Source organism: Momordica charantia (assembly GCF_013281855.1).
Source record: "Momordica charantia cultivar OHB3-1 chromosome 3 unlocalized genomic scaffold, Mcharantia_2.0 BLBB01000003.1, whole genome shotgun sequence".
Lineage (NCBI taxonomy): Eukaryota > Viridiplantae > Streptophyta > Magnoliopsida > Cucurbitales > Cucurbitaceae > Momordica > Momordica charantia.
Genome location: NW_028275161.1, coordinates 1319063 through 1336424, shown reverse-complemented (window position 1 = coordinate 1336424; position 17362 = coordinate 1319063). Strand labels below are relative to the sequence as shown.

The 17362-nt window shown below is 36.7% G+C and overlaps 2 protein-coding genes across 2 annotated transcripts; one reads left to right on the top strand and one right to left on the bottom strand.

Annotated features, from left to right (window-relative positions):
- Nucleotides 1–821: 821 nt before the first annotated feature.
- Nucleotides 822–1789, bottom strand: LOC111018953 (uncharacterized). Its single transcript, XM_022295224.2, has 3 exons — nucleotides 1640–1789; nucleotides 1170–1458; nucleotides 822–1051 (listed from the first exon to the last, which is right to left on the bottom strand). Exons 1-3 carry the CDS (start codon nucleotides 1787–1789, stop codon nucleotides 822–824), a joined length of 669 nt encoding a protein of 222 aa, XP_022150916.2.
- A 4773-nt stretch (nucleotides 1790–6562) lies between these two features.
- LOC111018978 (O-glucosyltransferase rumi-like protein (DUF821)) lies at nucleotides 6563–10372 on the top strand. The gene is made up of 6 exons (XM_022295257.2): nucleotides 6563–7254; nucleotides 7326–7912; nucleotides 8518–8707; nucleotides 8803–8867; nucleotides 9003–9213; nucleotides 9798–10372. Exons 1-6 carry the CDS (start codon nucleotides 6889–6891, stop codon nucleotides 10137–10139), a joined length of 1761 nt encoding a protein of 586 aa, XP_022150949.1. The 5' UTR covers nucleotides 6563–6888; the 3' UTR covers nucleotides 10140–10372.
- The last annotated feature ends 6990 nt before the right edge of the window (nucleotides 10373–17362 follow it).

The window sequence follows — 17362 nt, the reverse complement described above, 5'->3', positions numbered from 1 at the left end:
TGAACTTCGCTGCAATGTATTTAAAAAGTAAGGAAAAAAATGTTTACAACAAATATATTATTCATAATATTTATGGAATAGAAACATAATTCAAATTAATAGTTATTTGCAATACTAACCTGTGGATATTTTTCTTTATCAATTGGCCCTTTGCAACTCCTTTTGTTGTGGTCATATTGGTTTACATTTACTACATTTCATAGATAAGTGTCTCCTACCAACTGTGCTACCTTTTCTTGGTTCATCGAACTCTCTTCTTCTTAATTTCTTTGGCCTACCGAGAGCTCTTATAAGATGTGGTAGACTAATAACATTGAAATTTGTACTTGACCACAAGTTTGGACCGTTGGGTAAATAAGAGGCTCGTAGCATGCAATGTAAGCCTTCTTTTTATAACAATCTTCAACATACGTCTCAACATCATGCCCTTTATAGAAAATACAACTAATGGCATGTTGACATGGCAACCCACTGAGGTCCCATTTCCTACAACTACACGTTCTTGAATCAAGTTCTACAACGAATTTATCACAACCATTCCTAACCTCAAATTTCAAGTCACCGGCCCACACAGGTAACCAATTCCTACTATGCAGTTTCTCCTCCTCAATCTTCGTTTTAATTTTGGGACACACCTACCCTTCAAACTTTTCTATTTTATCTCTATTTTTTTGAAATCTTCTCATTAGATAAATTCTAATCCATTCACATAAAGAAATAATTGGTTGGTCTCTAGCTTCAAGTATAGTAGCATTAAATACCTCACATAAATTATTAACCACAGAATCACACTTAGATCCGCAACTAAAAACATGCTTACTTCATTTCTCACGAGGTACGGCCAACACCCACTTGTATGCACCTTCATCTACCTTCTTAATTTCTTGCATCTCCCTCTCCCACTGCTGATAATAAGTTGCGTTGGCTGCTCGCCAAAAAAGCTTTCTCAGCTGCATTCTAGGAAACCTCTTTCTCATGTTGCTATAGATGTGTCTCACATAAAAGCGATGTTCAGATTTTGGAATTAATTCATTAAATGTTGGCACTAAACCTTGCAAATATAAGTAAAATAAACATCACAAATACGTAAAGAAACAAAAAAATAATTGTAATTTAAAAAAATAATGAGATTACCTTTTGTTGATCAAATATAAATGTAACTTTTTGACTTCCAATATCCACAAGTAATTTAGTCAAAAACCATGTCCACGAGTCTTTCGTCTTTGCCTCAACAATTGCAAAGGCTAACGGAAAATATTGGTCATTAGGATCTCTTCCAATTGCTGCAATTAATTGTCCTCCATAAGGGCCTTTTAAATGACAAGCATCTAAACCAATAAATGGCCTACAACCAGCAATGAAACCTTGTCGACATCCCTCAAGACATATATACAACCGTTGAAAAGTATTGATTGTTATAATTCTACCAATTGATTTACCATCAACCTCTTCTTGTTCCTGTCGCACATCCAAGTTCAAAAAGAGCACTACTATCTGGATTGGATCTGCGTATCTCCTCACAATACTCCCATAATCGACTATATTGCTCTTTGTGTGATCCATGCACTATATCTAAAGCCATTTTCTTTGCTCTAAAAGCTTTCACTTTATTAATTTGTGAAATGTAATTACATTGTACCTTATCCTGGATGGCTTTCAATCTCATATCTGGTTGTTCCTTCACATCATTTACAATCTGCCTACTTAGCCACCTAGATGTTAGGCGTAGATTGTTGAAGGATCTACTACACGAGTGCTCACCAACAAAGGTCTTCAACTGATAAGTCATTTCTCCTTGTACCTTGGCAACATAAGCCAACCATTTACAACTATCCACACATTTGGCTCTAACTCTAGTCTTATCATTTTTCACAAATTGTATTTGTCATCCTCCCTTAACAGCATAATCATCTACAACATTCTTGAACTCACTCAATAAGTTAAATAACATGCCTAATTCAAAGTATGGTTTCTCATCACCTGTTATTTCTCTATAAATAGGATATTTTGTTACAACACAAACTTCAGAATCAAACGAGTCTTTTAATGAGAGTAGCTCGCTAGAGTCAATATCATTTCTGCCATCATTATTCTCAACATTATCATATGTTCTTATGATATCCGATGGTTTTGAAGTACCCTCTACATCCTTATCAACATATATATTAGACAATACATCATCATCATCTTCAAATTCAGATTCACAACCACTCATATATGGTAATGCATCACTATCATTGTCTAACAATATTGCTTCATCCTCACATTCATGTTCTACATATATCTCAAATGTCATTCCATCACTTAAAAGGCTAGCTAATTCTATGACATCTTTATCAGATTCTATTACTCGATAACCACCCACCTCTTTTGTTGGATCCCTACCCCACAATTTTAGATAATTATAGTACCCCAATTGTTCAACAACATCAACTACATCAAAGAAAGACCAATAATCTGGATCAAAATTTGTATAGCAATCCACCTTACCACTTATGTATTGAATATATGGCTCATGCATAAAATAACCATTGTGATGCACTTCTACTACAAAATTTGTCATCTCTGCATATAGAATAAAATATAAATATTAGTTGTAAATTACTTTAAGATTGTTTGAATGTGACACATGTAAAAAATACGTGCACAAAATTGACAGCAGCCGCAAATTGACTCTCGATAGCAACACAAAATAAAGGAAGGTTGATCTCCAACACTAAGGTACTGCCAAGGGAGGTAAGTTTAGGACATATAAAGGCAATATTCATGTTTTTGGGCTGGAAATTGGAATTGATAGCAGCAGCTTGACACTTGACACCAACATGAAAATTACTTTTGTCTGTAGAAATTAAAATTGACAGTAGTAGTTGCTAGCAGTATCACATATCCATCTTTTTCTTTTTTTTTTTTTCTTTTTTCTAATTATATTCATTTAACCAAAAATGATAATTGATATGGGTGAATTGGAAAATAGTGTCCATATGAGAATAAGCCCTAAATAGAATTCCCTTTCCTAGAAAAAAAATTGCAACAAATTCATAAAAGGGAAAAAAGAAACAAAAACAAGAATAAAATCCTATCAATCGTTAAGAAAAAAAATCACAAAATCTAAAAAGAAATAATATTAAAACAAACTCTACATAAATTAAAAAACAAAATCGCACCACTAAAATAAACTAAGATTCTCTAAAATAGAACACTCAAATGGGGATGAAGTAGAAACCTAGAAAGAGATGAAGTATGAGTTTAGAAATTCTGCATAGGTTGGGAGTTTTATGGTGGAGGATGAAGCGTGAACGAAAGGGAGGAAATTCTGTACCGATTGAGAGTTCGATGGTGGAGAAGATGAAGCGGGAGGAGTCGTAGAGAGAGCAGTCGTGGGTGAGAAATTGAGTAAAATTTTCATTCTTTTATTTTTAAAGCCCTAAACCATTTTAAATACGAATCGAACTGAACCGATGTTGAACCAACTCGCCAAATGGATTTTAATTTGTATACATCAGTCCTAAATGGCAGCCACGCCAGCGATCCGTTAAATCTTAACCTCATTTTTAACGGTAGGGACTAAATTGTAACCAATTTTAAAGTACATGGACTAAATCGTTACTTTTGAAAGTTCAGGGACTAAATCGTAACTCTAATGAAAGTACAGTGACCAAATGTGTTTTTTAACCAAATTTATACAACTTTTATTGGTTGGTATGATTTTATTATAAATTTATATTTAATTTATATATTTTGTACTTTGTTAATTAATTAATATCAATAGATGTTTTAAAATAGAATTTATTGTTATTAAAAATTATAATAATAATATTTAATAATAAAGGATATTTGTTCAATTTAATTGGTGTAATTTTATTTTAATTATTCGTTATTATTAATATTAAAGAAATTGTTATAATATAAAATATTTACTATCAATCCTATAGCAATAAAATAAATTAAAATTTTGTAACTAAAAAAAGATTAGTACAATAATATATTTATAATTGTTAAAGAGAAGAAAGAGGTATTTTAGTAATTGTTATATATCTGATTCCGATTCCGATTTCAGGTAACGAATTCTGATTCTGATTCCAATTCCAGAAAATTTATGGTAAACAACATGAAAGGAATATCATTCTCATTCTGATTGATTTCATTCCGATTGATTTTTATTTCGATTCATTCTCATTCCGATTTCTGGTCAGTAAACAGGGTCTCAGTTCATTTAGTCTTTGTACTTTCAAAACGTTTATTAGAATTCTTATACTTTCAAAACATCTATTTTGTTCCATGTACTTTTAAAATGTGATCAACGTGATTCTTATTTGTAAAATTTTTACACGAATTTTATACATAACTCTTTAATACAAATTTATAACTACATTTCAAGAAATTTAGCTATTGAAATGTCATGTTAAAATTAAATGAACAATGAAAGGACCAAAGTATTCATTTTCTCAAAGTATAGAGACCAAAAGTACATAAACTAAAATGACAAAAGTAGAAAGCACAGAGAAAAGCCGCAGCCGATACATAATCTGAACTAATAATTATAAAACAAATAACCAACTCATCGCTTCGCAAGTACCAATGCGACATCAATCCCAATTCCATCAATAGTGCGGACACTAGGGGAAGCATAGCTCCACACCATGGTTGTCAAACTGGGCCACACGACCCAAGACTACTGTGGCCCATCAGCTCGACCACCAACATGTCATACCCTGTGTGGTGTCACGGTCATACTTTCTTTCGACCGTGCGACGCCATAATCTTAGCTCAATCATGGCCAGCTTTACAGGGAACTTTACCCCAATACACTTTTTCCACCATTTTGTTGCTTCATTAGACCTTAGGCAAGGTTAATTAACTTCCTTTATCGAGCTTCACTATATTTCTACATCACAATACCGTCTTGAACATTCACCCAACTAACCACACGCAAAAGTATCCTTTCACTCATCGTTGGCTTAGTCTCACATTGGTGTTCGCAACTACACATGTAACTTAACTCTTTCTCGGCAATGCATGCCGCCTCTTCGTGCATCCTATCTTTGAATGCGACTCTAACCGACTCGCCTTTGCTTTAGGCAAATTTCGATAGCTCTACCTTGCCTCTACTTTTGGTCAAGGCCTGTCTAAATGCTCTATCGCATCATTTCTCAACATCTTGGTTTCTCGCCCTTTGTGACCGTCCTATTGCCACACCAAGCAAGGATGTCAATAAGTTCTGACCTATGAATGAGATTTGAACAAGCTTATAATTCACAACGGAGCCCAACAATATCTCAAAATGCCATCCTGAACCTCGGGATGTCATTTCGCTTCATTACCAGTTTGGACATGTTTTTCGAGAATCGACACGTGGTCTCGTCTCCACTACCAAGACCTTTTGGACATCCATCCTTTCGGTTAGTTAACGAGGCATGACGACTTTTGCATTCATGCCAACTTATTTGTGCGTACCGTCCCGCTACACGGACATATGATGAAACCTCCGCTCCACGGGATAAGGCACAATACCGACACACTCACTCGATATTGTCCCTGAGATTCATGTCCTCAAGGAAACACCCAAGACATTTGGTTTTTGATGCTCGCCCACGCCATGCACATGCATGTGTCGTGGGGTAGCTTGTTTAGGCACGCTTGGCCAGGGGGTGGTGGAGAACTGGCACCATGCCTCCCCCTCTATAGTACATTCTAAGGCAAAATAGATCTCACAAGCATGAACGTCTTTTGGGCGAGGAGTCACTCGCTGACCTACATAACACATTATAACTCCGTTTGACGTGATACTTTGTGTGCTTACACATCTCACTATGGAACACTTAACCCCAAAGCTACACTTAACCCCAAAGCTGCTCGTCGAAACTCCTCCTAGAACCTTGACTTTTTCAGTCCCAGTTGGGGCCCACTCGACCCTTCTCGGACTCAACTAAGACCACCATTGCCTCTCGGACTCAACTGAGACCACCACTGCCTCTCAAACACTTGTACCTTACTTGGATTTGCTTGTACACTTTATCTTTGGTGTCTTTAGTAATGCATCATTATCCTTTGTCGCATCACAACTCTTTTCTCTCTGGCCATTTCTTGGCCTAGCATACGACTATATCGAGGTACTTGCTTGATGATGTCGAGGTGCTTGCTTGACTTGTCGATCTACTTACTGACTCGTCGAGCTACTTGCTTTCTAGACCATGTTAGCCACCTGCTTCATTGTGCTAATTGTTTAATTAGCACTGACATATGGTGTCAACCTTCTTGCTTGCTACTGGCTCGCTTTCGTGGGTTGTCCCACTCTCTTACAGTAGTGTTGAGACACGTGGCACGTGCGTTGCCACTGTTGCCCATTGGACCATCAACCTGCGCGCCACACCTAACATGGCGTGTACAACTCCAATCTTGCACTATCTCTCAATCAAGGGTGCCCCTCATGCAATGGTTACTTGGAGAAGGGGCACAAAGACGTCTATAAATATAACGGATTCCCAAACCATATAAGGTACACAACACAACCCACTACACATTCATTGAGTCTTTCACTTCATTAGTTCTTACATTGACTTTAACATTAGAGCATGATATTTTGGTACTATGTCGGAATTAGCTCACTCTTTCTTTAGCCAAACCATCTTTGGCCCACCAGCCCAAGTTGAGATTTCGTCTTCCTCTTACTCACAATCCGTCTGGTCAAGTTTAAATCACTTGGTACAACTGATATCTACAAATTACATTTTAATCGTTAGTGTCAAAATAAATATTTTGAAAGTATAATGATCAAAATGAATCAAAACCAACCTAGAACCAAAATAATTACAAAGATAATACAGTTTGGGAAACATATAGTTAGAGAGAGAGAGAGAGAGGTGCTAAAACACAATTTATGCAAGAAAAATGACCAACCACCAGACAAACAGGAGAGGAGAAGAGAGGAGAAAAATGAGGAGTCGAGTTCTCCGGAGGGAGGAACCAAAATCTGATAACAGAAAAAACGGAGGCAACCAAAATTGTGAGCCTCTAATACGTCTTTTCCAAATCAGGAACTTCAAAACTTGGTCCAGAATTTCCCTTCCTCCTCACAATTCACAATTCAATGCAGTTTCAGTTTCAGTTGCAGAGCCTCATCTCCTCCTCCGCACCTCCGCCATGGGATTGCCGCCGGCCAGACACCACTCTCCCCGCTCCCGCTCCCCCTCCTACCTCCTCCCCTCCGTCCTCGCCTTGTCCTTCCTCTCCCTCGCTTTCCTCGTCTTCTACAAGGTCTGAAACCCCCATTTCGTCGAACACCTGGTGGGTGGGTCTCCTAATCTTGTTTCTCTTTCCCGTTTCAGGTGGACGACTTCGCTGCGCAGACCAAGACCGTTGTTGGGCACAATCTGGATCCCACGCCGTGGCATTTGTTCCCCCCCAGGTCCTTCGACGACGAGACCCGCCACGCCAGAGACCTCAAAATCATCCGCTGCTCCTACCTCACTTGCCGCTACGCCACCAACACTAATACTTCTGCTGCTTCTTCACGCCCTTCGCGTCGCGCTCAATCCAGCTCCAAATGCCCGGACTTCTTCCGGTGGATTCACCACGATCTCGATCCCTGGGCTCGGAGCCGAATCTCGACGGCCCAATTGGCGGAGGCCCAGAAATTCGCGGCGTTCCGCGTTGTGATCGTGGAGGGGAAGCTGTATGTGGATATGTACTACGCGTGCGTGCAGAGCAGGGCGGTTTTCACGATCTGGGGATTGGTTCAGTTGCTTGAAAGGTTCCCTGGAATGGTGCCGGACGTGGATATGATGTTTGATTGTATGGACAAGCCGAGCATCAACCGGACCGAGCACCACGACATGCCGCTGCCTCTGTTTCGGTACTGCACCACCGAGGCTCACTTTGACATTCCATTTCCCGACTGGTCCTTCTGGGGATGGTAACTCGCAAGCAAATCCCTTCTCTGCTTCTTTATTTCTCATCATATTACTGTTGGAATTCATGTCTTCACTGCCTTTTTGTCATCTTCTAAATGATGTGACTCAAACTTTAATTTTGTCTCTTATATATATATATATATATTTTATTATACCCTTTCTGTAATTGGGTGATATGGCATCACATGATACTTGGTTAAATTTAGGCCAAGTAAAAATCGAATTTTCTACCAACTTAGAAATTTTGACGAGAAATTAGCAACTTGCCTCCTTTGGGTGCTTAGTTTTTCCTTTAAATTTATGTCAACTCATTAACAGGGTGTTTGGGATGTGGGTTTGACTTAAAATGTTAAGCTTTCTAAACTTTCACTCCATACACAAGTTTCTTAAAATTCTCTATTTAAATCTCTAAGCTTGAGAGTAAGTATCATGCTGTTTAAGCTTGTGATTATTCTATCTGAATATTCATGAACCAAAAGGATATAATTGAGAAATGTTAAAAACACAAGGGATTAAATTGAAGAAACGCTCCAACAATGTGGGAATAAAACATAGATATTTAGGGAAACTTATGTTATTTCATGATGGATGTGGGGATGTGATGCAGGCCAGAAGTGAACTTAAGATCATGGAGTGAGGAGTTTGAAGATATCAAGAAAGGCTCGAAAAAGTCGAGTTGGTCGAGTAAGCTTCCTCTAGCTTATTGGAAGGGAAATCCAGATGTTGATTCTCCTGCTCGTACTGAGCTGTTGAAATGCAATGACACAAGACAGTGGGGTGCTCAGATCATGCGTCAGGTTCAAACAGGAACCTTCAACTTCTCTCTTCGTATTCTTTTTTATACACAAACCATTGTTGCTGAGACCTGAGAAAAACCTCTTTTTCATGGCAGAACTGGGTAGAAGAAGCAAGAGCTGGTTTTGAGCAATCCAAGCTATCCAACCAATGCAACTACCGGTTAGTATGCTTTAAATTCTTAAGTAGGAGTGTGCAAAAAAGGTGAAAAATTGAACCGAATAGATCGGTTTGGTTCGGTTTTTTTTTCCGGTTTTAAAAGTGGGAAAACTGAGTTTGTGTGGTTTGTTTGTTCAGGTATAAAATCTATGCTGAAGGGTTTGCTTGGTCAGTGAGCTTGAAGTACATTCTTTCATGTGGTTCAATGTCTTTGATTATTTCACCTCAATATGAAGATTTCTTCAGCCGTGGTCTTGACCCTTTGAAGAACTACTGGCCCATCCCCTTCACTAATATGTGCCAATCTATTAAGCATGCTGTTGACTGGGGAAATAGTCATTTGCCTGAGGTATTATATTCTTACTTCCATACATTCTTTTCTTGCTTCCATGTAATACTATACCTCTCCTCTTCGAATCAGTTGGTTGAATCCATGAACATTCATTTTTGTTAAACATTACGCTAAACTCAAAAGCTTAAAAACTTTTGTCGAATGTGAACTTTAGAATCTCTCTTCATATTAAGTTAAATCACCGTTAAATCTAAAAGTTTAAGCTACAGTGAGATGTTTGACTCATGGGTTAGGTTTATGTAGCCCAAAGTAATTAAAAGAGTGGAACCTACGTTTGGTATTTGCTAATCTCACGACTACATGGACTCTAGTTAGATAAATTCGAATCTATATGAAATGTTTCTTATACCATATACTAAAATTTTAGTAATTATAAACCTACAAACTGATTATACACATTTTTATAACTGCAAAATTATGCAAACCCAAACTTTCCAACCGCTACTTAGGCTTATCAAAATCGTGAACCAAACATCCCTTAAGATTATGTTAAATAATTTAATCTTTCTCTAATATGTTCTCAAGAATTTACAATGCCTATGTTCGAGAATGATACGTCTAAAACGTGTATTTTGAGACAGACTGAGGCAGTAGGACAACGGGGACAGGATTTCATGGAGAGCTTGAGCATGGACACAGTCTATTCTTACATGTTTCACCTCATTAGGGAGTACTCAAAGTTGCAGGACTTCAAGCCAACCCCACCACCATCTGCTTTAGAAGTATGTGCTGAGTCCTTGCTTTGCATCGCCGATGAGATGCAGAGGTCATTCCTCGAGAAGTCAGCCACCTCCGCTTCTTCAGTTCCTCCGTGCTCGCTCGACCGTGCAGGTAGCGATATCGTTTACAGTTGGTTGCAGCAAAAGAAGACAGAGAAAGCAATGCAGGAGGAAGGGCTGGCTGCACAGATACCCTTAAAGTAGCGAATTTTGTTTGATTGGTTTTCATTCCATTTTAGAGCATTGAGTGAGAGTAGTGTTTATGATTTAGTGGTTTATAGTTGATTTTAGTGAAAGTTTGAAATACTAGGTTTGCATAGTGAGAGGACATCACTGTCCAAAATTTCTTTTTCCACCATCCATATTTTTTTATATATAATAAAAAATATAGATAATATAAAGATTTAAATACTACATTGGTCATTATATTTTTTACTTTGGTTCATTTTAATACATGTATTTTCAACTTTTGTTCAATTTGGTCATTGTACCTTTAAAACGTTTATTTGATCTTTGTAATTGTAATAAGTGACCAATTTGGTCCTTGTTTATAAATTTTAAAACAAATTTTATACATATTGGAAACCTTTAGTACAAATTTATAGAAACTTAGTGATTGAATTGTCACGCTAAAATTGCATTAAAATGAGCGTTTTATAAGTACTTGTAAGAAACAAAATGCACGTGAAATTTCATAATTTTATTTTAAATTATTAAAAACATAAAAGTTAATTAAATAGTTAAATTTTTCAATATAATTTGACTATTTTCTCTCTTCGTGTTTATATCACTAACATTTTCGTAGTATCCTTCCCCGTAGCTAACACAAAATGTTTACTCCTATGGAGATATATGTCAATTATGCTATGATCACTTTGCGGTAACATTTTAGATTAATAAAAAGAAAAACCTCAAAAAGAATATATCTCAAAAATATAAAATCAAAATATAAACTTAGCGAGGAAATGAAAATTGCATAAATTTAGAAGTTCCAAAATCCGATGCCTAGCTAAGTTGAATGATAAATAAGAACTAAAGAGAACGATGAGAGGTCCATATCGGTTGCGCCGTTGTTGCCACTGCCACCTTTTCCGACCTCCTCCTTCACCTTTTCTCCTATCAGCCATATTACAATATATATTACAAATCCAAAACCGTACGAAATATATGAGACAAAGTAAAATATTTATATACTCAAAGAGAGCGAATGATAGAAACAAATAGACCTTTTTCAAAATTGGAAAAGAAAATTTTGAAATTTTTATTATTAGAAATTTAGAAGGTTTTAAGTTTTAATTTAGGTGAAAAAATTGGTATAAGTTTCGATTTAAGACATCCGTGTTATTAAATTTTATGGCTTTTGAGTTTCTTTAAATTTTAAGATTAAATGTAAATACTCTATATTTTTAGTGATAATATTCCTAAAGTCAATGTTATTAATTTAATTTTACAGTCTATTTGTGTAGAAGGATGAGACTCAAAACAAATTAAAGAAATTTAATAAAGGAGATATAAGGTTTTATTAGTTTTTAAAAAAATTAATGGTTTTCTTTTACATGTTTCTTGATTTTATCCCAACGTGAAATGTGATAATTATTTATTATTGTAAAGAAAAAAAAAACAGATCATTTATTAATAGTTAAAAAATACGTCACACACTACTTGCAATAACATAAAACCTAGAGACAATGATAGCGGAACCATCGTCTGATGGTGATGGTGTGTTCAAAATAAACACAGATGCATCTTTAATTTTTTGTCTGATGAATTTTCTGTAGGTTTGGGTATAATTATAAGGAACCATCAAGGTCAAGTTATGGTAGCGGAGTTGAAGTACTTGGCAAATGTTGCGTTGATGGATGAAGCAGAAGCCCTGGCAGCGATGGAAGGTCTTCGACGTCCGAATCAGGAATTTCTCAAATCCAGCTTGAGACTGACTCTGGATTTGACTCATCCCCTTTTAATTAACCCTAGTCCATTTGAATCAAGAACTACCCATGGTGGTTAAAAATAAGCTAAATTCATTTCTTCTAACTTTTTTTTTTTATGAAGAATTAACTCTCATTTAAAAATAGGATAGCAAAAGGCAAAAGACGTCTTATTTTCATCAACTAAATTGTTTTTGTAAAAGTTAACCGAGAAGAGGAAAACTTTAGACATAAAAGTTCTGTTTAATAGCCTAGACATAGGACCTTAACCCTTTGTTGCAATTGATTTTTACTAAACTAAGGTTTTTTTAATTAATAATAGACATATTAGTAAGAGATTTAAAAGTTCGAGATCTCTCGATGGGTTAAGAAGCAGAATTCTATCAATTTCGTACTAGGTATATGTTTTATAATTCTTTTGATACATATGAGAATACTTGTTACAACAAAATTTCAAATTTAAATCTATAAAATTTAAAAGGGATACTTTTAAAGTTTAAAGTATAAATTGCAACACTTACCCAAATTTAATGCGCAATTAATAGAATTAAAAGTTTAGGATAAAAATTAATATATATTGTCAAGTTCATTACAATTATATGAATTTATGCTCCGAATCTTAAATTCTGTATCCGCCGCTTCAAAATAGTATTCAAACCTAATATAAAATACCAATGATACAAACTTTTAAAAGTAGATAAATGTGAATGTATAAAAACGAAAGTTATAATTAAAATATTTTTTTAGCACAAGTTATAATTTAATTTGAAGGAAAAGAGAAAAAAAAAAGGGTATAAGCCAATCCCTTTTCTCACAAAATATTCCATAATTGATTTAGATTCTTTTTTTTTAAATATTTTTATTTGATTACAAAACATAGAAGTGATACGATCTTATTTAATTAATGTATGAGGATTTTTTTTCTTTGAAAAGAAAAAAAGAATGTTAGAATAAATAAACAAAAGTTTAGGGAATGGGCAAAATGGGAATTTCGATTTAAATAGAGAAATTGAAGTAGGTGTCTTTATTTAGCTCTCTATTAAAAATGACAAATTTCCATTTTATATTTTTCAGCCGTTTTGTAAACTTTATTTTGACTGTCTATTTTTAAAATTAAAATAAGTTTTTTTCTTCGCCCTCCCTCCTTTATTTTACATTTCAAAAATATCCTTTAAATTCTCCCTCTTCATTTTACTTTTCAAAATAACTTTTTTATTCTATATTTGATTTTATCCTTTTCAATTTTTCCTAACTATCTCTCCTTTAGATTTTAATTTCAACATGTTTATATCATTTATTAAGATTTTGTTTTTTTTTTATATTATTTTCTTCTTATTTTCTTCATTTTATTATTTTCCTTACTCTCTTTGGTATATTGAATCGTTTCTCCATATTTATTAAATTTTATTTTCGTTAAATTTTATTTAATAGTTTTGGAAGATTTAGAGTCTTCTTGGTTGGAAACTCTGTATTCTGTTTTTTGTTTTCAGATAAATAAGCCTTTGGCAGGAGATTCGTTTTTTTATTTTTAAGAGTGTCTTCAAATTCATAATTTCAAATTGAGATAATATCTTGGGAGAGCTATTTTTGAATCTTAATTTCATAAATGTCTTTAGTTTTTAAAGTGTAGATGTTTGCAGGTAGGATTTTCTGTTAATACCGATTCTACCCTTATTTATTGCATTTTATTTTATTATAGTTTTTAAATTTAAAAGATTTGAATCCTTAATTTGTAATTATATTCATTTAATTATTGGGAAATTGGGATTTTTGACCCCTTTCAATAACCACTTTGGACTTTTGACCCCCTTTTGATTTTTACCTATTTATGACCCTCCACCTCAGATTTCTGACCCCTCCCCTTATTTTATCATGTAAATTGACTAAATTGCCCTCATTTCATAATAAATGCATTTATGATATAATAAATTTCCAACCAACCCACCAACCACCAACTTAACAATTCTCACTTCGTTTTTTCAACTCCAAATCACCACACACACGCAAGTCACGTTTTTTTTTTCCAATACTCAAGATTTTCTCCACGTGATTGTTGGCCCACATTATCCAATCGATCGGTCCCCACATAATTCGTTATCTCGAATCCATTGTTTTCACAATATAGGTATGTCCATTTCGTCATTTTAGAATATTGTACTTCTTCAAACTTGTAATGATACGAAATTTTATCATTTTTCTAGAAAAAACGTTATTTTACGGAAAACAGAAATGAAGTCTAGAATTTATCTTGGACCGAGATTGGTACCGGGATGAAATTTAGAACCGGGTTTGAGACCGAGATATAAGGTAAACTCAAGCCCGGTCCTTCATGTCCAGATATGACCGGGATCGAGACCGAGATGGGGATAAACTGGGGTAGACCGGGATAGGGATTGGGACCGGGATAGGGACTGTGACCGGGACCGGGATAGGGACTGGGACCGGGACCGGGATAGGGACCGAGACCATGCAATATAAATCTTGAATTTTTCTTGTTTGTTTGTAAATTTATTGATTTGTATTTAATTATAGTGTTTTGGTCTATTTGCAGGATGCCTCGTGTTTTTATATCATTCGGTGGAGAATGGAAAGATATTGAAAAGGATTATGTGGGTGGTCGTACAAGAGGATTGACTGTGGATAGTAAAATCACCTATGCTGAATTTCTAGGACATGTATGTAGGCTAAGTAGTATAAATCCATTACAGGAAGATATCATAATTAGACGTGTATATAATTTTAAGGCGAAGGTTTGTGTAATGGAAATAACTGACGACGATGACCTGACTTTCTTCTTGACTGGTGAAGATGTCTCTGAATTGCCGCTATACATATCTACCGTGCCAAAGAAGGTACATCAGAATGAACCGTACATGTCTTCTTTCCCATATTATTTAGGCCAACACGTGTCCAATGTTCCTATTCCCTCAGCTTGTGCCCCCCCCCATTTGCAAAACCCTTATTTCCGAGACCCTCATTTTCAAGTCCGTCAGTTCCGTCCTCGTCGTCGAACCCCTCTTCTTCCCGCCCACCACCCCCTACTTTGGTCATATTGGTCATGATATAGCATCTCTTGCACCGTTAGGGTCAAATGTTGTTCCTTGTAATTTGGGAGATGATAGGGCATATGATTGGGATGTGTCTGGCTTGTGGAATGGAAGTGAAAATGTGGATGAAGATAGTGATGAATCATATCGTCTAATGACCGACACGGAAGAAGGAGACGACGAAAGGGAATATGGAAATGAGCACGCCAGTGATCGACTTGATGTGCAACATGAGCATGAAGAGGTAACAATTCATAATACAATGGCTGAATATCCTGTAGATGTCGTCCATGAAACGGCAAGCAATAGACTCACCGGTCAGTCAGAAGTTGATAGATTGCAAGCCATGGTCCAATCGGCTGGGACCAATGATGTTAAGGAGGGTGATGTATTCAACTCGAAGAAGGAACTAGTTATGAAAATGCATTTACTTGCATTGCGGAAGAACTTTTAGTTTCGAGTGAAGAAGTCTACGCCGAAACTATACTTGCTGCGATGCGTCGATCCTACTTGCACGTGGCGACTTAGAGCCACTAAGATTAGAGATTGCAACCTGTTTAAGATAAAGAAATATATTGCAGTCCATTCTAATTGCAATGGTGCCCTTATGAAACAGGATCATCGTCAGGCGAAGAGTTGGGTGGTCGGTCATCTAGTACAATCAAAGTTTACTGATGTTTCTCGCACGTACAGGCCGAAGGACATCATCCAAGATATTCGTGAGGAGTACGGTGTAAATATGAGTTACGACAAAGCCTGGCGTTCGAGCGAAGAAGCACTCCGACTTATCAGAGGGGATTCAGCTTCATCGTACGGGCTACTACCCGCTTATGGGGAAGCCGTGAAAATCATGAACCCAGGTACTATATTTGAATTGGAGTTGGATGATAGCAAGTACTTCAAATATGTCTTCATGGTCATGGGTCAATCAATTAGAGGTTTTATGTGTTGCATTCGACCAGTTTTGGTTATTGACGGGGCACACCTTAAAGGGAAGTACGGAGGTGTATTACTAACTGCTTCTGCTGTTGATGCGAATAACCAAATATACCCAGTTGCTTTTGCAATAGTCGGGAGTGAGAGCGTCGCATCATGGGTATGGTTTATGGCTCAATTGAAGAGTGTTGTCGACACCGTTCAGAATTTGGTCTTCATTTCTGATCGACATGCCGCCATCTGTAAAGCGATTGATGAGGTATTTCCTACTGCATTTCATTGCTTTTGTATACATCATCTAAAGATGAACTTGCTGGCCAAATTTAAAACGCCCGCGTTGGAGGAATTATTTTTTAAGGCTGCGAAGGCATTTCGCGAGTCATATTTCAATGAGAACTGGGTCCAACTGTGCGCACACCCAGGAGTGAGGGAATATCTGGAAGCTATAGGAAAGGAACGATGGGCTCGCTGCTTTCAGACGAAACTAAGATACTCACAAATGACCACCAATATTGCAGAGTCTGTTAATGCCCTTTTCAGGCATGCACGTAAGTTGCCAGTCACCGTATTACTTGACCATATCAGAGGTGTGTTGCAGAGGTGGTTCTACGAACGTCGGACGCTTGCTTCTTCACGTCAGAGTACGTTGTCTGACTATGCAGAGGAAATGATTGCCGAAGCTTCGGATAATGCACGGAGACACATTGTTATGAACATCGACCAGTTTAATTTTGAGGTACGCGACGGGAACCTCAATGGGGACGTTGACTTGCAATCGCAGACGTGTACTTGTCGGGAGTTCGATTATTTTAAAGTCCCGTGCTCCCATGTTATTGCTGCAGCCAGTTCTCGTAGCATAAATCTGTACACACTATGCGATGAGGCGTACACGGTCAACAGCTGGATGTTGGCATATGCAGAACCAATATTTCCAGTGGGTTCATCCTCAACATGGAAGAGTTCTCCGGGGTTTGTGAATATCGATGTTCAACCACCGAAGAAGGTCGTTAGGGTTGGACGGTGACAGACGGTGAGGATTCCTTCCACAGGTGAGGTCCGTCCACCGCGCAAGTGCAGTCGATGTGGTACGTCGGGACACAATCGTAAAACTTGTCGCGAACCACTAAATACTGTGTAGCAATATTATGGCTATTTACGTTGTAATATGTAGACATTTATGTATCTCAAACAAAAATTTATTAGAAGGACTAATACATTGTATTTTGGGAAAATTGACTTTGCCTCCTGCAGGGGCCTTTTAAGTTTTTTAATCGCCCTTCTCAAACCAAAACTTTCTAATCATTTGCTGACATCGCCTATTTTGCCAAATGACCTCCAATGCCCCTCCTTAACTTGGCCCAAATCTCCCTTACTTGGGTAATACGAATAGTCCGTTCCATCTTTAGCGCACTCACACTGTAGCATTCTTCGCTCGACTCAAATTTGACTGTCTTCACCTGCGATTGAAATTACATTTCTCTAAATCTCTTGTTCTTTCTCCTTCGTATTTCGATTG